General features: G+C 34.7%; 1 protein-coding gene across 1 annotated transcript in view; it reads left to right on the forward strand.

Annotated features, from left to right (window-relative positions):
• Window positions 1–8: 8 nt before the first annotated feature.
• LOC104165223 (calcium-binding mitochondrial carrier protein Aralar1-like) overlaps window positions 9–26,187 on the forward strand; it is a gene marked incomplete at its 3' end in the record, with an annotated part of 27,025 nt that continues 846 nt past the window's right edge. Inside the window, exons 1-6 of the mRNA XM_009704799.1 lie at window positions 9–23; window positions 5,478–5,620; window positions 11,336–11,451; window positions 20,544–20,683; window positions 23,469–23,615; window positions 24,684–24,822. Of these exons, the coding sequence (XP_009703101.1) occupies window positions 5,511–5,620; window positions 11,336–11,451; window positions 20,544–20,683; window positions 23,469–23,615; window positions 24,684–24,822 (652 nt within the window). The remainder of the gene's footprint in view (window positions 24–5,477; window positions 5,621–11,335; window positions 11,452–20,543; window positions 20,684–23,468; window positions 23,616–24,683; window positions 24,823–26,187) is intronic.

Raw genomic sequence — 26,187 nt, forward strand, 5'->3', positions numbered from 1 at the left:
AACTACGAAGTATTTTTTTGCAGGTAAAAAGATCTGTCTAATGTTATTTGACTGACAGACTTTTATTTTTTGCCCTTTCAGCAGTTTGCCATGGCATCATACATGTGTCAAGCTTTTGGGACGCTTAGAAGTTCACTTTGCAGGCACAGTGTGTTGAAAGGGCCATCAAGCATTAAGGAGAAACTTCTTCTGTCGTAAATCGTGATTAACCATTTCCAAATGATAATCTTAAATAATTTTCTGAAGTATTTTCTAATTTCCTATAAAACAACTACTTACAACCATAACTAAGTACTGTTATTTTTTTGCAAGATTCTAAAAAACTCTTCTTCCATGCCTGTATGTTTTGTCCTTGGGGTTTATATGCATTCTTCTTACTAATGAATGGACAACTGGCAATATTTTTAGAACTTAAAATTGATTTCTTAAGATTGATGTATTTCATATTATCCCTTGCAGAGTCTTAGAATTAACATATATAAATAGCAGCATGAAGCTTTCTCCACTCCCCTTAGTTACAGTGAAGCACAACCTGAAAGGAAAATCCTAAAACTTTGATAATAAGGTTTGAATCAGGCAGAAGGAATAAGAACAACAGCCATGTTTTAGGTCCATAGTTGGGCCACTGATATTTCCAAAATCACTAAAATACTTTTTTCATTTCCCTTTATGTTGAGTGTTACACAGTATATTCAAGAAGTTTTCCTCTGTGAAAAATGAAAGAATGTAAAATTAAGTATTAGAGTGATACTGTAAACAATAAAATCTATTATTTCATCTTTGACATGTATCTTTTGGTCCTACCATATTATCTAGCAGTTTCCACATATGATAAGTAGACAGACAGAGTTTTTTACCTGAGAGAGATAGTTGCCATAATTTTGGCTGCTTTTTACTTTTGCATACTGGATTACACTGGTAACATTGCTAGAGTGGTAAAACTTAGAATTTTGGAATCAAACTGTGAAAGCCCAGCATTTAGTTTCTCGTAAAAAATCTTCCATCACAGGTTCATTTATTGTTGACATGACATTTAGCTTTTGTAGATAAGGAATACAGTAGAGTATGTTAATAAAATAAGCAATGTGAAAATATGATTTTAAAAATTTATATTGATACAGTATAAAAGTGTGTGGTTCTAGAACACCACACAGCTCTCTTCCAACTTTTTGCAAGATACTTTTGCATGTTTGATTGCAAAAAAGTGAAATATGCTGTCAAAATACTCTATTCAACTTGGAAATGTGGGCTTTTATGATTCCTGACTTCTAGTCAGTAGAAGTGCTTGCTTCTGGAAATAACTAATTCTTTTAAGCCCTTGATTTTGATCATACAGGCAAAAGTGGAGAGGAAGAACATTGTGCAACTGGATCTTGAAATTGTCTCTCTGACAAGATATGTTTTATTGACATGAAAAGCAGACAGTCTGCTTTTGAAACAGCTTTTTGGTCTTCTCCATATCTGTCTTGTAATCTTCAAAGAAACATGCAAATTAAGTTTTGTGTTCTGAGGAATGAAAATTACAAAAGCTCTCCTGTCTCCTCTTGAGTATCTGAGATTTGTAGTGAAAAAAGAGAACACAGACACCTCTGGCATAGAAAGAGAGTTTGTATTTGTTTTGGATTACATTTAATTATAATTGAGTTTGAAATTGTGTTTTTTATTTGATAGGTAGCAGGCAAACTTAGTTGCAAACTTTAAAAAAAAAATCAAGAGAGAACCCGCTCTTTCCAGGACTAAGTTGTAGAGAGTCTTGTTATGAAATATTGCTAGTGTTGCACACATCAGGGGTCAGATAGTTGTGCTCTTTGCAGAGAGTGCTGGCCTGTTCTGTGAGCTTCAGCTAAAGGTCGTGCATTCCTTCCTAAATTTGGCTTCCCTTGGAAATCGGCGGAAAGGAAGATGTGAACTCTAGGCCTCTTCGTCATCCACCTTATTCATAGTGTACTTGAATTTCCTTCTGTTCATGCGTATCCTCTAATGTGATACATGCCCTCTGTCCATCCAGTTTAAGTTGTATCTTAATGGATGCTTGATATATACCTTTCTCTTAGAATTTCTGAAGCTTGCTATAGATTTCTTTTCGTTATTTTCAACTATTAAAAATCTTAAGTTTGACTTGTATTAAAAAGATGTGCGATTATTTCTATGCAATCCTGTAACTATGAAACGCAGGCATTGAAATTTCATGTCTGTGCACCATCAAATAAGTTACTTCTCAGGTGTTTGCTAACCACGGACTTCAGTAACAACCATAAAAGAACAAAATAGAAATTCACTGAAGGATGAAAGAGTTATGTAGGACAACAGTTATCAGATTTCTTAGTAAGCCTTCATTCTTTTTTCTTAGGCAAGACACAGACAGCCCTTGGGGAATATAGGTGAATTATTCCCTGCCTGCTGAATGCAAGCGGAACCTGTTTCAGCAAGGTGGAGGAAGAAATAAAAACAAATTTCCAATTTTAATACAGGAAATTCCCTCCCTCTGCTTAAAAATGTCCTAAATCTCTCGCTCATAGCTTAGCTTAATTGAAAAAAAAAATGTTAAGAGTACCTATAGGTCTCTTGTTTTGGAACTTATTTTTCCTCTGCCCAGATAAAATCATTGGGATAGAAAACCCCTTTAAATTGAAAACTGACCATTTTTTTCAAAGAAAGCATTGTTTCTGAAAGTGTGGTGATACCTAGCACTGTATTGTACAACTAGAGTAGGGTTTTTGTGTGTTCTTGTTGTGTGATGATGTTTAAAAAAAACTCATGCAAATTCATCAAGTGCTTACTTGAGACAGTCTATAAATCTATAGTAAGAGTTTTGTGTTTATAAAGTAATATAATTCAAGACTGAGGAAAATAAAGATTTAATTTATGTGTTATATTTTATATAAAAATTAAGATATAATTTAGAATTGCCTATTTTCTGCTAAAAGATTCTTGACTTAAGTTGTATGGTGAAAAGGTAACTTGAGGACAAATGTAAATACATGCCTAGCTACTTTGTCAGGCCTTAATTTGTTGGCTCACTGCCAAGCTCTTTCAAAATGCTATGACCTTCTCATATGGAGCTCAGTGTATCTGTCAGTTAATTATTTTTGTCTCAAAAATTTTTAACAAAACTTCCACCACACGGTTTTTATTGTAAAACAATTCACTATTTGTAGTAAACTCAGATAAATTGGTATCTGAAGAAAAAAAGATGATGAAAACATTTAGATTTGGCTGTCTTTGATATGCATTCATACAGTTGAATTCCATTATTCTTGAAGATATACTCAATACTCTGCACGTTTCATGGTCCTTCATACTTAAAACTTTGTTTGGATTGAACATCTTGCAGCAGAATTGTGCTTCATAATGCATTTTTAGTCACTTGTGTATACAACTCAAAAGAGAACCTTTCTGAGTTGATTCAGTGAAGCCACAGTTTCATTATGTTGTCATGTCGGCAGCAGTGCTGAATAAAGGATTCCTGTCCACTGCTTTTCCTATTTTAGTGGAAATAATCTATTTTAATTCTGTATTAGTTCAGTAATCTGCTTTACAGTGCAGTCTTGCAAACAGCTGTCATCACAGCTACAGGGTGGAAGAGGCAGGGGTGAGGAGGTGATGTGAGGGGCTGGTATTGTCTAAGAGATACGGGAGATGCTTAAGCAGGCAGTGATGCTGATGCAAGCTCCTTTATGCTGAAATAGTGCCCTGACTGAATTGGTTGAGTTGCATGTGGCTGAAACAAGCATGAGAGATGTGAATGATCCCCTTGATCGTAACGGAGTGTTACACCTTAACAGGTATTGTATGGGGGTCTTCTTGTTAATATTCTAATTCCTGCGGGTCCCTGGCAGAATAAGCACCCATTTTGTTACTCTTTCACATAAAGCTGTGTCAACTGAATCAAGATACTGCAGTATATAGTGGAAAAGTTAGAAATTACAGATAAGGCCATTAATTGAAGTTTGAATTCAGTAGCATAGCTGTTGCACTATAGGTCTTGGGGAACATTGCCATTTCTTTTTCTGCATAAAATGCTTATGTAGTCATCTTTTAATGACTAGAACCTAGAAAGGTGAATTACATTTTCACAAATGAATTAAAAATGACTACTTTTATTGGAAATCAAAATTCTAATGAAATCGCTGTGTGGTTTTGTAACTTCACTTTCTCAGAATGAACACAGTTCTGTGTATGTGTTTGAAGGTCTGCATCTGAATCATTGTGTGTACAAGTAGACTGTACAGTAGAGATTGAACAGAAGAGGTGGATTTTAAACTATTAAATAAGCTTGCTTACAGGTTTTGTGAGCAAAAATGCTGAGTAACAAACTCAGTTATCAAACTGGATTGGGTCACAGTAGTTTAGGGAACAAGAAGTCTTTTGTGAGCTACTTTCCTGTGTTCCAGGGTGCAAACATAGTTTAACTTTGCAATCTGAAAACTTAGGTTTTCTTTGTAAGATTACTGTCATATCATAAATAAATTACAAGAAATTTTTCCTGCAACTATAGTGCCATCTTGAAACAAGATCTGAGGGGTATGAACTTCCATAATACGTTTCCCTTTTATTCATCATTTGTGATACTCTCTACTCCTCCCTCCTCATGTTCTTAGTTCAAGATTGGTATTACCCAGCATAACTGGACAGCTGAGGGCATGGAATTTACTTTATGATAAAAAGTTCACTTTAAATTAAAAGTTGACCTGTAGATAAGAACCAGTGATTAATGATTTGAAACAGAAAAGTGATCAGTAAGAATACTGATAAAGACATGTGGCAGGTATCTTGGTTTACAAGTAATAAAGATGTACTTGATTATTTTATTTTTAGTTAGTTTTATTAATATTTAAATTCTATAATTTAAAATTTGCCTGTGATTTTTATTTGAAAATTTATTGTTAATAAAATTAAAACTCAACATCAAATTAAAATATTTCAAATGACTCAAATCCTTTTTGTTTCTGTGTGTGAATTTTTACTTCGATGAAAAATGCCGAACCCATTAGTTTTAGGAAAAAATTAATCTGAAAATTTATTTCTCGCAAAAAGAAATAATACATATCTTCCAGACTAGTAATGATCAGGAACAATTACTCAGGAGATACGTGCTACTACAAATTGTAAGAAAATTTATGTGCTGTGTTTTCACAGTGTAGCTGCCAATGGAAAGCTACAACATGACTAATTTTTGTAACTTTATGCAATTGCCTGACAGTTTCTGAAAATATGTAATTGTCTTTTTATTAGAAGATATTGGTCACAGAACACATCTGTTCCACAGGGATAATCTGATTGTTGGTGGTATGCAACTAGTACAGTAACGCTATTAGTTTAATCAAGCCCTTTAATTTCAGAGCAGTTAGATGCAGACAGTTCTGCACCATTTTATATGATATTCCGTAAAGATACTAGTTTGGTAATCACTGATAATTAGCATCTAAATAGATTAATTTTTGTTTGTGCGGTTTTATTTTTTATTTTTACTCTAGTATGCCAGTGTTGAGAAAGATGGTGAGCGTTACATGACCCCAGAAGATTTTGTGCAAAAATACCTCGGACTTTATACAGATCCACGTTACAATCCTAAGACAGTGCAGCTGTTGGCTGGAGTGGCAGATCAAACTAAGGATGGGTGAGAATTTTGCTTTCCATTAGAAGCTTGTAATGCATTGGTAAATGCATGAATGAACAAATTTGATAATTTCATCTTCTAAAATGCATTATTGATTTTATTACACTTTAAGTTTATTTAGATGGTAAGTTTTTTCTGAAGTACAATAGACCATAAAATTGTGGAAATTGGGGCAAAATACAGTGTTTAACATGCATTTTTTTAAAATTAAGATTTGTTTTAATGGAGTTTTAACAGTTACTACAAATGCAGAGGAAGCTGAACAGCAAATAAGTTTAATGTAGTATGACTGCCTTGGAAAAGTTCTTTTCTGTATGCTCAGGTCCATGATTAGATACTATGTAGAGTCTTTAGTACCTGTAATTAAACATGGAAATACGGAAAAGCTTTCTTATTTCTGTAGTGTGCACTGAGATCTTTTTTTAAAGTGCTGGCTATTAGGAAAAAGAGACACTAATGACTCTATGAAGGAAGGTGGTGTTTGCCTAATCAAGATAAGGTCACGCCACATACAGCTTTTCCAGCTCTGCGTACAGATTATATTACTTGCTTTTAGACAGTTCTCTGAAACTAATTTACAAAATGTCCACTCCGCTGAGGTAGTACCCTTTAACTCACTGGTCTTCAAAGGAGCCTTTTTTCTTGCTGTTTGTAGACTTCTAGTTTTGGCCTTGGGTTGTAGTAGGAAGCATGGACATTGTTAAAGTGAAGTGAGCAAGTTAAGGTGGATCAGAGAAAGGTCAAGAATGCAAAAGGGAGTTGGTATTTTGTAGAGTAGAGAAAGTTGCTGTTAAAAAAGTGTACAATATCTTTGTAAATGTATAGATGTAACGTCTTTTAAATTGAAAGCCGCTTAACTTCCTTGGATTTGTGAGTCTAAATCTGACCTTTGACATCACTTAAATATTTTTGTTTTCCTGTATTCTGCTTTAGAATGTTTTATTAGTTTACATTGTATCCTAAGCAGCTGGCACAGTATGAAATTTTATATGCTGTATACATTTTACAGTAAATTACAAATGTAGGATCTCTTGTATGATGTAATGTTACATGATTTTTTTTTTTTTAATAAAACTTCAGCCTTTTGATAATACATTTGATAAATCCAAATAACCTCTCTGTTTGCAATGCATGGCTGCAGTTTGTTGCATTGTTAGGCTATTTTGTATGTATCTGTTGAAATAATAGTCTAATTGATGACTAGTAAACCAACATGTTAAGTATCTTGTTTCTCTGAAAGCTGTTGGTTATCTTTTACATTGTGTATTTCTTCAGAAAATGTCTTATAAAAGGATCTTTCTCACAGTAAGAAATCAATAATTTATTTTATTGCTACAACAGAACTTTATATTGAAGTAACACCTTTTTTGTCGCTTTCCCTGTGAATATTAAGTTTTTGTTGTTTTGTGGTTTTTTTGTGGTTTTTTTTTTTTTTTTTTTAATCTGAGTAATATTTGAAGTGAGGTAATCAAATATGGGTAAGTGTGTTTTGTCTACTTCTGTATGGGAACAGTGGGAGTGGGAATTACTACCATATGGTCTGCAGTGCAAAATGTTTGTCTGAATACTTGTCTGAAACTTACTTTCCTAAATGTTTTAATCTATATTTATCTCTTATCTGTATTTCATGTGAAGAATTTTTTATACCCCTATCATCATCATTGATTTATTTATTTACTTCTACATTTGCATTCTTCCACTTGTAGTGAGCTGTAATATATCAAAATCCAGACTGTAATAACTATATAATCTGCACAAGGAGTTTAATGTGTAACATGAATAATTATTGTAATCTTCAGCTGAATTCCGGAATGCATTGCATCTTTCCAAGGACTTAAAGTTACTTTATGAAGTCCAAGGAAGTATCAGGAGTCCTATTCCATACATACATTTGTAAATTAAATGAGATTAAATGACAGCCCAATGTCACACAGCAAGTCATTGAGAAGCTTTGGTTTCTGTTACAAAATTTCATTCATATATCTGCTATCATATTCTCTGAGCCTTGCTTGCCCTTCAAAGAAATGCTCAAAGTGTTCTTGGTAACTTTTCTTTGTTAATATTTTTTAATTTCATTTAGGTTTAAGTGTGGCACTTTAGAAAAACACATTTTGGAACTGGCTGTCTGTAGGCATATGTTTAAAAAAATGTGTTTTTACTTTTTTTATGATGGTGACTTGATCCTTACTTAACTGTTCCAGAGTACTATTGCCTTCTCCCATTAGACAGTACAAGACTGATTTGCTTTAGTGGAATTCTGTAAGGTATTTCTTAAAACAGACACCTGTTCACTTTCGGAGTGTTTATTCTTCATTGTTACAAATGCATGTTCTGAAAAATTAATGTGATGAGCTCTAAATTAGAATTTGGTCTAAACTGCCTTGTCTGCTATCTGCTTAATACGATGGGGTTTCAGTGATGCTGTAAGCATTCCTGTGTCTTCAGACTGCAGGCGCTAGTTTTGAAATTAGGATAAATATTCTCTCCGAATATTATACTTATATATGTGTGCCAAAACCAGCTTCCCAATTACGTAAGTCAATTAACATTAGTAGGTATTGCAGTTTTAAAATCAAGTATTTTCTTCTCCCTTCAAACCTTCAAAATTTCACAGTAGTCATTCAAAATTCTTAATTGCTTGTTTCTGGGTACTCTTTTTATCAGCATGTCATTCTTAAAATTTGGAAATGTGTTCTTAAGCTAAGTTGATGTTCCACATAATGGAGAGTCACAACAGAGCTATACATAATATCTAAAAGCTGTGTGTGGGGAAAAAAGAGCAAAGAGTTATAGTAGGAAAAAAGGAAAGAGAAGAACTGTAAATGCATGGCTGACTTTGTGTCCTTTTGAAGGGTAACGATGCAGACGAAGTAAGAGTAAAGGGAATTTTTAAAAATGTTACAGGTAAAATGAAAGGTAAGTGATTTGATATTGTTATGGACTCTGTAATGCAGCAGGTTCACTGTTAAAGAAATCTCTTTACCCCAGGTTTCCCGCAGCAGACTCTCAGACTTCTGATCTTAGAAAAATAATTAATTTATTTGGATGGTACAGCAGAATGACAGCTCGAGCTGCCTCCGGAGAGGGACCCCGAAACAAAGGAAACCTGGGTTTTTAAACCCTTACAATCTATGCACCCCCTCTCCATGCGCCCTTCATGCGCCTTTCAGTCCAATGGTCAGTCTCTTCACGCGCTGTCCACGCACCTCTTGGTCCAATGATAATTTGTGGTCTGGGGGCTCAGCTGTTTCGCTTTGGTTCTCTGCCTCCAAACTCCTGACGGGACATTTGTTGTCCTTATCTCAATGGTTTGCAGCTTCTGCTGACAAAGTTTCCTCCTTATCTTCTTCCAGACCCCCCTGTAGCCAAGCAACCAGGTGAGGATGAGTTTATGATATATAACCTGGAATTCCTTCTCCTGCTAACTAAAGCTAGCTGAAGTTATCCAGACAAAACAATACATTTAAAAGAATAGAATAGAAATAAAAAGTTAGGTTGATTAAACTTATTCTGTAACATTCGCTGAATGGTACTTGGGTAGCGATTGGGTGGGAAGCTCCATCATTCTGTTTAATCCACCTCCTGTTATCTCCACCCTAAGGGATAATAGAGGATCACAGGGTATATCCCCGCTTTTAGGCATTGCAAGTTGAATATATGGGAAGGAAATTGAATGAGTCTATCTCCTTTTGCTGTAGGCACTGTTAAAGTGAGGCCTCTCAAGACGGCTTCTTTCAGGTTCAGGCTTCTATGAATGCATTCTGCAGAGATCGTCACTTGATTCTGTCAGTTCTAAAGCTTCCTGGTTAGGAATTAATTTGTATGTCAGGTTTATGCTTGTATATGCGGTATATTTTGAAATGATAATATTTGGAATTATTTTAAAGGATATTCTGTTTCTCTGATACTAAACCCTTCTTTATCAAGGTCATCCTTTGGATGAAATTGACTTTGCATTTGAAGAACCATTCTGAGATCTCTGATTTTTGTGGCTAAAGTGTGACAAATTAATATCATAATTCTGTATTTGCCATATCTTAATTCCTTCCAAAATGACTACATTTTTTTCCTGTATTTTCTGTATAATGCATATATGCAAGAATGTTAACATATGTAACCTTGTTTAAAGTATCTCAATTCTGCTTTATGTGTACTTTGATAGAGAAAGACTAGATAAAATAACGCATAGTGTAGCTTGATTTTTTTTTTCCCTTTTTTCTCTGTAGGGAACAGATTATGCTTGGCCCTTTAGCAGTAGGCAGTATATGTGTGAAGCAGTGAAGTAATCACTGTGAGCTAATGATCTCATATGAAGAGTACTAAATTGAGATAAATTCTGTACATTTTCTAGGAAGATGTACCATCTACAGTGATATTCTATGTTTTAACAGCATCTACCGAAATAGTAATATTTTCTTTAACTTTAAAAATATAATTAAAATTCGTATTCCCGTTGATAATTTATTTGATGCTAAAATAGATATCCCATCATTTATTTCTATAAACTGAGCTCAGGAACTTCTAGGAATATTCTAAGTTACCAGGCTTAAGTCCCCTACTTTTACAAGGATGTAAACACACAGTAGTTTTAATATATCAAGTTTACTGTTAAAACCTAAGGCTTTTGCTTGCAGTATTCTGGAAAGACAGTATATGCCTGCTTTAAATATCTTTATGGATATGTGATTTTGTTCTTGTGCCAACGTTATCCTTTATCTTCTCGTGGCTTCAGGCTTATCTTTCTGCAACTGTTCTTAAATACAGCATTAGGATCCCTTCTAAGTGTTTCTTCTGTTAGTCAGAATAAGCTGAGTTCTTCTAGAAAAGATATTTATCATTATCCTAATAAGTTACCTGTGCATACATTCAAGTCTGAGTTTATATGTGTTGAACACAAGGACTTGGATTTCTTTGCAGTATTCCAGAGATGTTGTGGGAACCCTATCTGGGATACTGCTGCTTCCCTGTCTCGCGCAGAAACAGCTTTCCGAATGCATCCTGAGTTGCATTTTTCTATATGGTGACTGTCTTGCATACACAGCTCAGAATCTTGTGATCTGCTGTTACATTCAAATCCTTCTCTGCCTTGGTCATGTGTAACTGTCCTTATGTCCAGATGTTCTTATAGTTTCTGTCTTGTCCTCAAGTACATGACTTTGCGGTTCATGTTGTATATGAAGTGTAATATTTTTTCTATATACATGGTAAAGTATAACTGTTGCTGAACCTGTTTGGTTTTTGTGAATGTTATACATTGTTTTAAGAAAATACATATATTGTAGAGTATATTTCTATACTTGCATTAAACTAACTTTTCTTTCTCAGTGGAAATTCATATATAAATTAGTAATATGATGACAGCCCTGTAAATTTCATGGTTGTAGAATTTCTGTGGGTTTTTTATGTTTTAATTTTTAAGTGCTGTCTGCTTACGTTTATAATTACAAGGTAATAAATTGTAGGTATTCACTGAGAATTGAGTATATTTAGTTGTTGATAGATATGAAGAATTCAGTCCTTTTATAGAAGAAGAAACTGAGTTGCGTAAAGGTTAAGTAACTACTTAAATGTAACAAATACTTTTTCAGTTTCTAATGTAGAGTCTTTATGTTAGAATTTTAATGATAGAGTTTTCTAGAGCAACAAAACCAAAATATCATTGATGTTGTGAGTAATTTTATGAAATCTTTATAACTTCTGTATTTTCCTTTGTAGGTTGATTTCCTATCAAGAATTTTTGGCATTTGAATCTGTTTTGTGTACTCCAGATGCAATATTCATTGTTGCTTTTCAGTTATTTGACAAGAGTGGCAGTGGAGAAGTAACATTTGGTAAGAATATCTAAAGAAAAACAGTTTAAGAAAGTGATTATAATAGTATAAATTGTAATAATGGCTCATCACCATTGGTGCAGCACTGTACTGTTTTCCGAAGAGTTTGCATGAGTAAAACATTTTTTTTCTTTCAAGTGATACAAGCTTAAGGAATACACAGAAACAAAATACATTTTGCTCTATCTTCTTTAATCAAAATTTTTCATGTTCTGAAGTAGTTAATACAATGCTGTTTTGTTCAGTGTCATCTTAAGTAAAATTCTGTCATGGACTTTGAACTCCTTCAGTGATAAAGGATTTTAAAAATATGTTCTGGATCTCCACATACCTTTGAATAATTGTCATTAGATACAGTAAGAGCTCAATATAGAAATGAAGGAGGTCTAATATTTTTAATTCCTAGTTTAGTGTTCCTTTTATTGAGGAGCAAATCTTACTTTAGTGTTATGAGTGTAACTTCCAACTAGATCATATATTTGAAAAATTAGGAAGAAAATATAGTCTTTAAGTTTTGTTACTTCCTTCCCCTCCGCCCCTAATCACATAAATTAGTAACTGGACAAAATTCTTTGGGCTAACTATGCTGCTTTATGATGTTGCTAAATAACTGTTATTAACATTTCAGTTTAAGGAGGACTAAGTTTTATTTTTAAAACTTCATATGTTTATGAAAATTAGATAAATCAATGCTGAGAATTTTAATAAAATGGAATGAGAAATAAATGTTATTTCTATCCAAAAGAATAAAGCTCTCAATAAAGAAAATACAAACTATGCTTGGTTTGTAACCACTTGCTGTTTGTACTATTTCATTCTTGAAAATTGTTGCAACTTGTTGAAAAAAAAATGCAAGGGTCTTTTTATGGAAACAAACTCCTTGACTTATGTTATCTGTTAAATTACATCGTTAACTGAAGGGTCAAATACTAAGCAATTTGGATACACAGCATCTTGAAAAGAAAATCTTTTAGAACTTAAGTAAAGGTGAAGTCAGTAAATGCAGTCATTAGGAAGCAGACAAACTACTACAATCAGTGTGACCATGCTAATGATGGTATATTTAATAATGTCACAAAACGGGGATATGCACTTTGTAGCTCTCATGAACACACTTGAAATAGCTGGTTCTGTAAATGAACAAAAAGTAGTTTGAGATTGTATACAGATTCTTCAATGAGACTGAGAGTTGTTATTTTTATGAGCACATCATTATATTAAAGGCTGAAAGGGCAACACAGACAAGAGAAATTGTAAAACAGAAAGTTGCATAATTTTTCCATATCTTTCTCGCTGAATTTTTTTTTATAAGGCTGATAAATCTTGAATAGGAAACTCTTTAGGGAATTTAAAATTTACTATTGGTTTCTCATTTTTACATTAATCATATTGCAATTATTACTATATTCAGTAGTATGTTGTAACATTATCAATAGCACATATTTTTGTGCTACAGTTCCCATGTTTACTGCTGCTTTTTTGCTTTGTTGTTTGTAACATGGGCTACTTATTTTTACTTCATAGGCATATCATACAAATTAATGCATGTGGGAAAGATGTGAATGATTAGATATGATATGTTCAGAATTTGGTAACTCTGCAGTCAATTTCCAAGTTGCTCTTGTAGCCTATAGAGGCTGTTTTATAAATGAGTCCTGCAGTCTTTCATTTTCACACCACATAAACAGAAAGGCACAAAGTTTTATGTTAAAACAGGAGAATATGTAAAATTAGGTCTTAAAGCTGAAAGTTTTAATAAATTATTAGAAATATACTGAAATGGAGTAAGTTTAGCCAATGGTGTGAATTGCTATCAGACAAGTCAGCTCTCTTTTATGACTATGTAATGTATCCAGTCTGCAGATAAACCTTGTTGGTTATGGGAGCAAACATGAGTCAAGCTATCCTAGCTCAGGTGCAGTGCTACGTGGATCTGATTGAATTGATTCCAAAGCTAACTCAAGCCAGGAAGTCTTGCCAGAGGTGATGTGGATTTACTGAGGTTTTTCTGCACTGTGCACCTGGAGCAAGGGGTGGAGTTGCTGGAGAGTGGAACACAGAATGAACTTTTTCTGTTAGGCCAGTAACTTGAACCCAACGCTGGCCTTGCCGGACATGAGATAATGTCTCAAAATCATTTGGGGGTGACTGTATGGCATTTTCCAAAAATATGCTGATCTACTCAAATTTTCAGTTATCTGGAGGAAGTTAAGTATACTTGTTGATTTTTAGAGCTGACTCTGTATTTGAAAGCAAGTTGCTCCAGTCAAGTCCATGTCTCCTTTTTAGAATTTATTTACTGACATGGACTCGGACCATACTTGAGCACTTTAGCTTCTTGCAGTTCTCTTGAGCCTCAGTCTGCTACCTGTCTCTTCAGAAGTTTAGCTTCCAACTCTCCAAGGAGGGAACTATTGATTAAATTGTATTACAGAAGAACTTTGGCCTTATGAGTTGAGAAATGGAAGACAACAAAGAGTTTATGATTCTTTAGAAACTATTTGGTGTAAATACTTGTCAGCTGTGCTATGCTAATCAATATCTTTGTCTGTGCAATGTCATATGTTAGTTGTGATTGTTGAAACAGGACAATGATCCAGTTGCCTTCTGACACTTTAACCTCATCTACTTTATTATTGCTTTGGGACATTTTTCCAGGAATTTCACTCATAAAATCATAGAATCATTTGGGCTGGAAGGGACCTTTAGAGGTCATCTAGTCCAACCCCCCTGTGGTGAGCAGGGACATCTCCAACTAGATAAGGTTGCTCAGAGCTCCATCCAGCCTGACCTTGAATGCCTCCAGGAATGGGGCTTCCGCCACCCCTCTGGGCAACCTGTTCCAGTGCTTCACCACCACATCCAGAAGTCCTGTATGAATGACTGCCATAAATGTGCAGATAGTATGCTGCAATATTTGTGTAGCAGGTCCATTGCAAGAACATGAAATTGGACCTACTTTGTATGAGCAAACTGTACAGCATGCTCAGTTCTCTTTACGTGTTTCAACTGCACTGGACTTGCTGTCAGCTTGGTGAATAAAATGCAATAAAATGACTATTTTAATAACCTATTCATACAAGTGACAGTGTAGTTTTAAATTACTTTTTAATCATGGAGAAATAGGAAAAAAATATTTCTGTTCTTGATGAAATGCTTGTATGTCTTCATAGGTTATTCCTAGGTGACTATTTTATTGGAACTGTGTTGCTGATAAGCCCTTAGAATATTGCTTAAACCATAAAATATTTTAAAAGTAACAGCTAAAGCTGAGAAAGAAAAGTGATTTCCCCACCACCACCACCACGCATTGTCTTTCTTGTTATGGGTTGCTATCTGTAGCCAGAGAAGAACTGACAACCACTTTGCTTTTTTGATCATGGGATGTAACTGACTAAGCTACTTAATATAAACACTCCATAAAATTAATGCTGTTGTACTAAAGAATGTATTTTTATTGCTATTCTGTGCAGGTCTTTTGATCTGAATTCAGGTTAAAGCAAACCTGAATATTAAATCTGCTCAAGCTATTTGGTTTCCTTCAATGTCGAAGCAGGTAATCCTTACTGTGATTAAAAGGTGAAGTCTGTGACTATCACTGAAACTTCTCTCAAAAATAGGTTGTCTGACTGGAAGTAAAAGGATCCTTTGTAATTTATCCCTTTGACAAACATTACAATGATCTGGACTGTATCACTTTTAATTGGAATGTACAATTTCAAGGCTTTTTCCAGCTGTTCTTCCTTGTAAAGTCACCACAAAGCAAGCCGTTCTCTGATAAACTGGAGAATTTCAGAGACATTTTTTTAGTTAAATACCCATGCTGGTATGCCTAGAAAGATAGAGCTAAAATAATGAGATTTGGAATCAATTTTACTGCCTTCATGTTTGTGATTCTTCTGTATTCAGAATTTTTACATTATTTTGGAGATAATTGGAAAATATTTGTGGAACTGAATATGAGGCTTTTAAAAACATCCTGCAGCTCAAAATCTAATTGAAAATATTTTGCAGAATATAATGGCCTCTTCTTTAAAGGCACTGGGGAGAGTAAGGGGAAGGGGTACCTAGTCATGCAACTATGTGAAAATTACCATGATATTGGTGAACTGAAATAATAAACATCAATGTAATAGTTTCAGAAGTTGGGTATACAGTGATACTGAGATCTTGTCCATCTATTTTCTTAAACAATTTTTAATCTGGGAGAGAAAGTCCAGATTTCCCTTAATCAGGACTTAGAGTTTGAGAACACTGGAAGAAGGTGAGCGAGAAGAACATGAGAAAGGCGTTGAATATATGTTGTTACAGTTCTTTGCTTTTGAGTATTATTTTTCAGGAAACACAGATCCTCCTAGTACTCACTGCTCTACTATTTACAAAAGAGCAATTGGATTGAAAATGCTAGCATTTGGATTTAATCTTAAGAGTTCTGATTTATAAAATATTATTTGCGACCATAAATATTTTAAAAGTAAACAGAAAAAAACCCTCGTAATCACATGGTTACAGATCTGAGGATGCAAGAAAAACGTTTTTCTTTGCTTCATGGTTGCCATAGGTTAGTTGCTTGTTTTCAAGATGTCTTTTGCTTAACACTTGCAGATAATGTAGGAAACATCACTGTATGTTATGACTTTTGTCCTCACGGGGTTTGTTTTTTGTTTGTTTGTTTGTTTCCTGTTGTATGATTCTTTCGGGCTTAAACCACAGTTTTGAACACTTGTGAGCAGTGCAGGATGGGAACCCCTCCTTAATTTTTTATAATAATAATATAGTATTAAGTTCAAAACCATAGTTCAGTAAGAGGCAATGGAAAAGTTTAAATTCTATATATTGACATTTTGTTGTTATAACTGTCACTAATCTTAACCTTAAACAGAATCACTAATCCTTTTAAAAGAATAGTAGAAACACAACGTAAGTATTTCTAGTTAGCTTTCTCGCTTTTCCTGCAACTTGTCATTTCGCTCTCAGGTCGAAGTAATTATTGTATTAGCTATGTTCGGATCACTCTTAATATACTTCTGCTGCATCAGGTGCTACAAAAAAAGTCTTTTTGCCTTTAACTGTGATTTTTATTTTTTTATTTTGTGCTTGAAAGTGAAAATACATACAATTTGCCGTTAGCAGAAATAGTGAAAAATAGCAACATAGAATACATTAAAAAGCATTACGTACATTAAGGCTGAAATACGTACAAATGGGTCTGTAGATGACTGAGGAGACAGATTTAAAAAAACCCAAACTATTAAACAACAAACCTTTAGCATACTTACGGCTACTGCATAAAACTTAGCACGTTTATATTTTTGTGTCTCTAGCAACCATGACTGATGCTCCATCACTGGTGAGAGGGAATGGCAAACTCTGTTAACAGGTAGATGGCACTGGAATTGTGTGAGGTTTCCACTCTGCTTCTTGGGAAGCTGATAAGTCAAAATAAATAATAGGTACTACCTCAAGGCTTACTTGGGGTACTGAGCTCATCGCCCCCATGGGCCATCAACAAGCCATCATAGTGTTTATAACTTAAAGTATTGCCTAAAACCTGTTTTTGTTGTATCGTTTTTCTGAGCCCTATAGGTAACGGTGTTTGATGGAGGTTGAGCCAGTCATGTGTATGCTGCCTGCAGATAGCTGCTCCAGGCATCTATAATTTGTTTAAAATGATTGGGTGGGGAAATTCTGAAGCAATCTTGAGAGAATGCATGTCGCCTTGGAGGTAATGTACTAGTGCACTAGAGTAGTAGGTTTATTGTTCCTGGGGCTGATGGTAAGTTGAGTATGTCATCAAGCTGCTGACTTGTAAGCCTATCTGAGAAGAAAATGCATTGCTATAAGCCTGGAAAGAAAGTTATCAGCTCAGTAGGAAAGAATTCCACTGCGGAAAGGTGAGCAAAGAGTAGGAGAAGACATTAGTAAATGAGCAACATGAGTTGACAGGGACAATGAATGCATTCTGTAAAATGTCATACTAAAATGAAAGGGTTTAAAAATAATTTGCTGTTTGACCCCTGCAGAATAGATCTGTTGGAAATTTGAAATACTTGTAGTTTATCTTAATTTAGAAGCATTACTGGGTTTTGACTGAGGGAGATAAAAAAAAAAAAAAGAAAAAAAGTCAAAAATCCCCAGCATCTGTACCTTAATGTTACCTGTTTTCTTTGTTATCAGTGCTTTGCTTCTGCTGTGAAAAAAATAAATTAAAAATAAGACATTTGATCATTATTCAAAGCAGTGAAAGTGTAGGTGGTGATCACATTATGTATAATTTCTGAAATGTGATTGTCCGTTTGCTGCTTCTCATCGCACAAGTTGTTAGTTGTGATGGCTATTTCCTTTAATATAAGTGAATAGCTGACAAAATTGGATTAAAAAGGTGTTCTTGATAGATTGTGAAGAAAGCATCGCCACTCTTGGGTAGAAGTAGTAAATTTTAGTGCTTCTGTAGAGATATTTGAGAATCCGAAATGGCTTTGGAATATTGTATTCAGAGTGCCGATGGTTTTAACTGTGTCAGTCATTCACAACAGGTACACAGTTTTGTTCGTGTACCCTAAATGTTTCAGAAACAGCATCAACATGGAATTAATTAAACATTATATACAACAGCATATCCTTAAACCCAGACTACTGTAATACATGCAGTATACATTACTGATTGTGAGTGATTGCCTGTGGAAGAAAAATGGATAAGGCACCTCAATTTTCAGAGAAGCAACAGGCTAATTTGAATACTGTTTGTTAGAGCTAGTTAGCCACTACTGGAATTCTTCAAGTGCCAGTACATGCAACTATTGAATATAAATTTATGAGTTCATTTACCAATATTATGTACTGAAGAATCTTGACTTGTGATGTGTTGATGACTAGTTGTAAACGTTTTGAAGAAGAACAATAGCATAGGAAATGGATTCTTGGTTGTTTACATAGTGTACAATTAAATGCTTGAATGAGAGTTCTGAAAAGACCAGGGGCATAATGTCTCATTAAAAATAATTGAAAGATCTGTCTATATGAGCATGTATGAATATTTTCTTGTAAGAAAAATGTGAGAATTTTTTTTAACCTTTCTCTAAGGTTAAAACAATCAATCATTAGAAACAATTGAAAATACAATTTAAATTTTCTGGCTGCTTCAGCACGTTCTTTACTAAGTTTTCATTAGGAGAACTCAGTGCATATTAGAAGTCAGTTTTACAGATGTGCAAGTAATCACTAGTTGGCACCCTGTTTGTACATTAGTAGTCAAGCCAATAGATCCAATTAAGCAGGCCTGTCTTCTACCCTGTTCACAGTTCAGTGCCGTTTTGCAAGCTCAATAGTAAGCTGCACTGATCTGTTTGTGTTTGTAGTGCTTGAAGACTCTGGGTAGCTTGGTCAGAAGATGCAGTGAATCAGTTGTAGGTGGGGAATTTAAATTTACATCTGGTTCCTTGATATTTAGCAATGATGAATAAATCTACTACAGACAAAACTTCAAAAGGAAGTATGATAAAATAAAATAGTTTAGCACTATGTGTTGGGTGCTTTATGTCTCATTTTCTTAACCCTTCCCTTGCGTATTGATGCCAGTGAATAGGAGTGGACAGTTACAAGTAGTCGAAGTAGTTTTTTAAGTTTCTTGTTTACCTGAACAAGTCCTTTAGCCTACCTTGCAGTGGAAACTGTGGTTTAAATTGCAGTTTTTTCACTGTAGTCTGTGTTTGACATTTAAGTAAGGGCTAAATTACAGTTAAATCAGTTTCTAGCCATAATCTGCCCTTTGAATATGTAATTTCAAACTAACTGTGAAGCAAGTGATCTAGCCAAGGAATCCTACTTTGTATATCCCTGTTCTGAGACAGATTTATTCTGAACATTTCCCTTCCTTCCTCACTGAAAAGGTAAAACCATATAGTGTTTGCCTGGATTTGATTTAGAACTAGTAGAATGCCTATAGAATTGAAAGAATGAATGAATGAAGTAGTCCTTTAGCATAGAGAAAGCAACACATTTACTCCAAGTAAATAGCTCTTGATGGAGTTATCGCATGATATTAAAGTTCTTCTCATTGCATTTTGTCTTTTAGCAGAACTGTTTAAACATATAAAAGAAGAGGTGTGTTTTCAGCTAAAATATTTTGTTTTAAATTTAAGCTATACGTCACATTTTGTTTTGGTTGTTAGCAGGTTCTAGGTTAGTTGATAAAAACAAGTCAATTCAGGTACTTTGAGGGAGATTTTGAAAAGTGTTCACATGGTATCGGTAGATGTCCAGTTATACTGTTCATGTGGTTGGATCATCTGCACAAAAAGCAGGCTTGTTTTGCAGCCTGGCAATGCTTTGTATGAATAATGCATGGGTTTTTTTCAGATGAGGTTTTTGACTGATTTCAGATAATACATTTGGCATTGAGATTTCAACTGTACAGTATACATAGGGAGAACTCCATAGTCTGAAATGACAACAGTTTCTTTACTTCATTTAAAAGAGGACATCTCTATCTTCACTTACCTTAAAACATTTTAATAACTGAGACTACCAATTATGTTTTATAAGATTTGATTTTTGTGCTAAGGCCTTATCAAAAGCTTCTAATAAGGTGCTTTCTGCTGAGTTAATGATATGTTTTAGATGTCATTTCTTATACCTGTCTTCAGTAGACATTCAGACAGTGTGATTGTAATAATCAAGTTTCAATCAAACCATACTTAATATGACAAATATTGCATGAGATTGTAATGCAGGTATTCGTGCTCTTGATAAAGGGCTTAATTTGACTCCTAGCAGAGATGGAGAACCACTATTGATTTTTATATCAGAATGCAAAATAGCTCTTATTTGTCATGTATGAGGGAAATTGCTTCTTAATTAAAACTAAATAAAACACTCACTCTGAGGTTTTATGCAGTAATACAGAAAGTACCATGTTGTGTCACAAGTGTGTTCTTATACAGGTTTGTAAAGGTTTGGTTAGCAATTATTCTTAGCAAACTAAAACACTTCTTAAACAGCTGCTTAAAACATCATTTGTTTGTATCCTTCCTGGAATGTTTGAAGATTTACTGTAGCCCAAAGCTCACTTGTTGTTTTTCCCTCCCCCAAAGCAAATGTCAAAGAAATATTTGAACAAACTATTATTCATCTTCAAATCCCCTTCAACTGGGACTGTGAGTTCATTCGACTGCATTTTGGACATAACAGGAAGAAGCATCTTAACTATTCAGAGTTCACTCAGTTTCTTCAGGTCAGTTATTAACCTTCTTCCAATGTAGAACTGAAATTCATTTTCACTTCTAATAATACACTAATACCATTATAAATTTTGAGCTTAATCTGGTAGTGATAATCATTACCTGATACTAATCCTGACAGTTATGATGAGTTGTTATTTCTCCATACCAGCTCTGTAAGCAGTGTGTGCTCATTGTGCTTGAACTTGAATACCATCCTATAAAAGAATGGGACTAAATATACTGTTTATGAAATTAAATGTTTTACTGATTGTTGTCAAACTGGATTGAGGGTCTGCTTTTTCTGTCATAGGAATTTAATAGCAAAACTAACCTCCACCAGAGAAAGATATCATCCTTAATATAACCAGCAGTCATTAACCATATAACCTCCCATATAAAGGTTTCAACTTCTTTAACATTTCTTTTAGTTTTATAAATGTTATCCTAATACTTACCCTTTTCTTTTTTCTCACTAACATGCATGCAACCATACATATTTTGGAAGTTTGATCTTAAATGCAGCCAACTTCACAGGACGCAAATATGCTTTCCTGAGATATTGCTGAAGCACCCTCTAGAGATCCTGCTTTAAGGGTTTTCATTCGTAGAACTGGACTTTGTGCTAAGCCAAAAAGTTACAGTAAAAATGTATTATGAATTGAACATTATACTAGAAGGAAGTAAAGGAAGACATCAGTTATAAAAGATGGAGGAAAAGGAAAGTGGGAGAAACGTACATTACAATTAATGAGAAGGGAGTTCACAGATTTGTAGGTAATTGCACTGAATTCCATAAATTAACATGCAGTGATTACCTCGTGATGTAACTTAGAGTTTTCTGTCTAGTAGATCTGAAGAAAAATAGATTATGCACTTCCAGAGCTGGCCTTTGGTACAAAATAGTTTTGGACATACTGTCTTAAAAGTAGGGAGTGATAGATGTTCTTTGATATAATTTGTAATTATTGTCCAGGATAAAAATAGATCATAGAATCATAAAATAGTTTGGGTTGGAAGGGAGCTTTAAAGGTCATGTAGTCCAACCCCCCTGCAGTGAGCAGGGATACCTTCAACTCAATCAGGTTGCTCAGAGTCCCGTCCAACATGACCTTGAATGTTTCCAGGGATGGGGCATCTACCACGTCTCTGGGCAACCTGTTTCAGTGTTTCACCACCCTCATCGTAAAAAATTTCTTCCTTATATCTAGTCTGAATCTACCCTCTTTTAGTTTAAAACCATTGCCCCATGTCCTCTTGAAACAGGCCCTACTAAGAAGTCCCTCCTTGTCTTTCTTATAAGCACCCTTTAGGTACTGGAAGGCTGCTCTAAGGTCTCCCCAGAGCGTTCTCTTCTCCAGGCTGAACAACCCCAACTCTCTCAGCCTTTCTTCATAGGAGAAGTGCTCCAGCCCTCTGATCATTTTTGTGGCCCTCCTTTGGACCTGCTCCGACAGATCCTTTTCTTTCCTGTACTGAGCTGTGTCTAGATCTGGAGCAGATTCTAGAAAAACACGTCTAACTAGATAGGATCTGAAGTCTATATTGTAAATTGAGATAGTGGAGTTTGACACAGTCTTTCAAGACTGGTATAACCTGATGTTACTTTTAAGGAATAAACTCTGGCCTTCATTTGATACTGCATGTTTTAAGCCATCCCAGGCACTAGTTCAGGACGCTAGTGCAAAAAAAAACCAGATTGCTAGTGAGAAGAATCTTTTTGTTGGGAACCCTGAGCAAAGTGATAAATATCTGTTCTGTTTTTATGTTTATTGTTCCAAGATACTGTCATGTAAGATACAGTAACCTCTTGCTGTCTTCATTTAATAAAAACCCTTAGTAGGGAAGGGTAGTATGGGCTGTGGTAATTTCAATATGTACATAAGTTGGATGTTGTTGTCCCTCCTTTTAGATCAGGCTGTTTTTCTTATTTGGTCTAATAGCATCTTGTAGGATTTGGCACTTGGATCAGAGCAGGTTTGTTGCATCCTGATCTAGAAAACCTTGATCTTGAGGTTATAAGAGTTGAGAAATTACTGTAAAGGTGATATAAGCTAAATAGTTCGCCTTCTTATTGTCTGTCAGAACCTGGTTATTATTTTAGCTGCTTCTAGAGGTCTGAATGACAGCTGAATGTGCTTTATTGTTTGCTTGAATAGAAGGAAGCAACTTTTTCTGGACATAGACTTTACAACGATCATTATTATCTTGAGGTTAAGTTACTGCAGTGTGCTTTCTATGAATTGTATAGGAGTTTTAAATTGCCTGAAATGAGTGACCGCTTCTGATGTTATGGGAGGTAGCTGTTGGGGGCAATCTAAATCTATATTATATAATTTTCACTGTCCTCCTGTTTATTTTCAAGAACTTTTCAATGAGTTAGTTTATAATAGCCCAGTCATATTTCATCTTGAGTGTGTAAGAGATCAGCTCACTTTGAGTCTTTAAGATCAATAATACAAGTTTCTCTAGTAGTTAAGTATTTAATAAAGGAATAGATAGCAGACAGGACATGAGTATGTGAAGTTTATTTCTCAAAAATATATAGTGAAAGTGCATATTTCCTTACAGTTGAATTGAGGCTTTTCTTTGACAGAGGAATAAATCTGTGGATAGAATCAATATGCAGACTTCTTGTTTGAGTTGAGCTGGCCTTTACGTTTAAACTGTAGTTGTGCTGTGGTCTACATGCACAGACATATTGAGGCATGCTGTAAGAATACGAAATTAGTCAGAGTTTTGTGAACAGAGAGTTACAGAATTTGCTTCCAATCTGCTATTTCTGAATATTTATTCTAGGAGCTGCAGTCAGAACATGCAAGACAAGCCTTTGCATTGAAGGACAAAAATAAAAGTGGTATGATAACTGGGCTGGACTTCAATGACATCATGGTTACCCTTCGCTCGCATATGCTAACTCCATTTGTGGAAGAAAATTTAGTTTCAGTAAGTGTGAAGAAAAGTGCCTTGAATTCAGTATTTAATAGCTGTAATGTTTTAAGATGTTACTGCTTCTCTCCCACTTTGTCTTCTCCTATCTGTTTATCACTGCCTTGGTGCTACAGTTTATCACCTTCATAATGGAGTGGGCAGGGTGAAACATGGCAGCATTCTTTGGCTGCAGTAGTGGAAAAGTTTGGCAGTCTGGTTTACATGCTTAAAGTGCATTGGAAATAGTTTGAGTTAGTCTGCTATACTTTCCACTAAAGCAGGGCAAACTGTAAAACCGTACTTGACACAGAAAGAACATTCATTTAGGAAAAAAGCATCTAATTTTTATATTTGCATATATACAGATCTCAAAAGGTGGACGCTACTTACAGTTTTGTCCTTTTGTATACTCTTACATTCTTTTCTTTTTCAGATCAGAATTCGGAAAATCAGTATGTAGATTCTAGAGGTAGAATGGTTACGGCTGTGATAGTCTGGCAAGATCTATAGGTAAAGAAATGACATAAAAGTTACAAACTGAAAGTATATAGTATAAAAAGTATATACGAATGAAAGTGATATAAAATATGAAGTAATAACTTTTATCTTACTATTTTACCTATAAATCTTGCCTTGTCTAACTAATAAGGCATACCATCTTCTGTAAAATTTATAGTATCTACTAACTTTGGACTTTGAAATAAATGGTCACTGCTGTACGTGATGCAAGAAGTCTGTTAGTGCCTTTATCTAAAGTAGCATTTACGTGCATTCCTCTATTTGAAAAAGAGTGTTAGAAAAATACTCAGTGACACATTTAGCATGTGTATCAGATAAATTGAATAATAATCTACTTATATGATTCTTTCCTGATCGTTTCCTAACGTTAATTTTTTACCAAAAAATAGTATCCTGTCTAATAATTCTCCCCCCATGTTTCTATTAAAAATATCTTAAAATTACAAGAATAGAAAGATAGCTTTAATTCTTTCCTTATTTGCCCAAATGGATGTTTCTGTAATTTGTAATAAGATGTTGTAACAGGGCTTAAGGCACTTAACTGCATTCATTTAATTTTTAAAGGTAGCTGGTGGAACTGTTTCACATCAGGTCAGCTTCTCCTATTTCAATGCATTTAATGCCCTTTTGAATAACATGGATCTTGTTAGGAAGATATACAGTAATATATCAGGTACAAGAAAAGATGTTGAAGTCACAAAAGGTAAAGTATGTTTCCTACATTTTATAAATGTTTTAGTTTTGTCCAGTTTGTAATCTCGTGTTACATATGGGTTAAGGCAAGTCAGAAGCTGCAATAGTATGCAAGGTTGAAAGTGTTTAAAGGCTGTGAAAGTGTTTAAAGGCTGATTTTCAGCCTCACAGATTAGTAATGAGTTTCAGCTAGCTCATTAAGCGGAAGAATTGGGATTCTGGCTGGAGTCGTGTTGGCCTTAGTAGTTTGAATGGATAACTGCAAGTCAGTATATTATTGAGGATTTTACCATGCCTTGAAAGGGATGCATAGTTGCTTAGAGATAGAGAGTTCCTAGGGAATGTAATAGAATTGATTGAGTTTGAAAATGTATCATCAGTAACCTCCATGTTGTTTTAGCTCTAGTTACTTTATCCATGATTAACTCTTTTTTTAGAAAAATTGTAATAATTTATAACTACTTAGAGCTTACTTGCCTGAGTGGTTTTATATATATAGTTTATGTCTGTTAGGACATAGCTAATCTCTGTGCATATGAAAAGGTACCATATTTCAGTCTTGCCGCAGGCATGAGTGAATTGCTTTTGTAGTCATTTTATGACAGATTTTATCACTGATTTTATTACCTGTATGGATGGGACCAGCCAAGCCTATGTGTAGTAAAAAGCATGCCAAGTTACTTTTTTTTTTTTCCCCTTCTTCTTCTTTCTTTGGCTTGTGTTCTCATGCTCTGCATACCTTTGTCCCTAAGGGAAAGCATAAAATGCCTGTCCTTGTCCTCCAAATTGTGCTAACAAATTGCCTAGCAATGTTTTTTGGTGCAGATGCATAAACACATCTTGCTTGGACTTGCGTTGTGAAAAAAAGCTGCTATGTTTTCACTGCTCAGACTTGTTTACTGTAGCTTGCCAATTATGTCATGAACATGTCATGTCGTTTGGCCAGGCGAATACCTAAGCTTGGGATCATTCAGAGCTAGCAGAGAAAGAAATCTGGACATGATGGCAATAGAGATGAGTCCGTTGCCCTTAAAGCTGTGAATAATGGACCGTTACTCTGTTCTGTTCTGTTTTGCAGAACTTCAGAAACAAGAATCACAAATTGTGGGTGTGGTTTTATTAAGCTTACTAATAAGAGGATTTTTGTTGACTTTGATGAATTCTTACTGTAAGTCAGAGTTGTGGAGTCAGACTTGCTCTGTATTGCAAAGGCTGATTTCAAGACAGATGTTCTCCCTCTTAAAGATATCTTTTCCCTTTTCGTTATGAATTTTTCTTCTTGGTGATAGATTTCATTTTTTGTGATATTAAAGTTATTTATGTGCAGTCAAAGAGGAAATTTGACAAATAACACAATTGCTTTATTTCTCTTTCC

The sequence above is a fragment of the Cariama cristata genome, unplaced genomic scaffold (genome assembly GCF_000690535.1).
Source record: "Cariama cristata isolate BGI_N322 unplaced genomic scaffold, ASM69053v1 scaffold12117, whole genome shotgun sequence".
In the NCBI taxonomy this organism is placed as follows: Eukaryota; Metazoa; Chordata; class Aves; order Cariamiformes; family Cariamidae; genus Cariama; species Cariama cristata.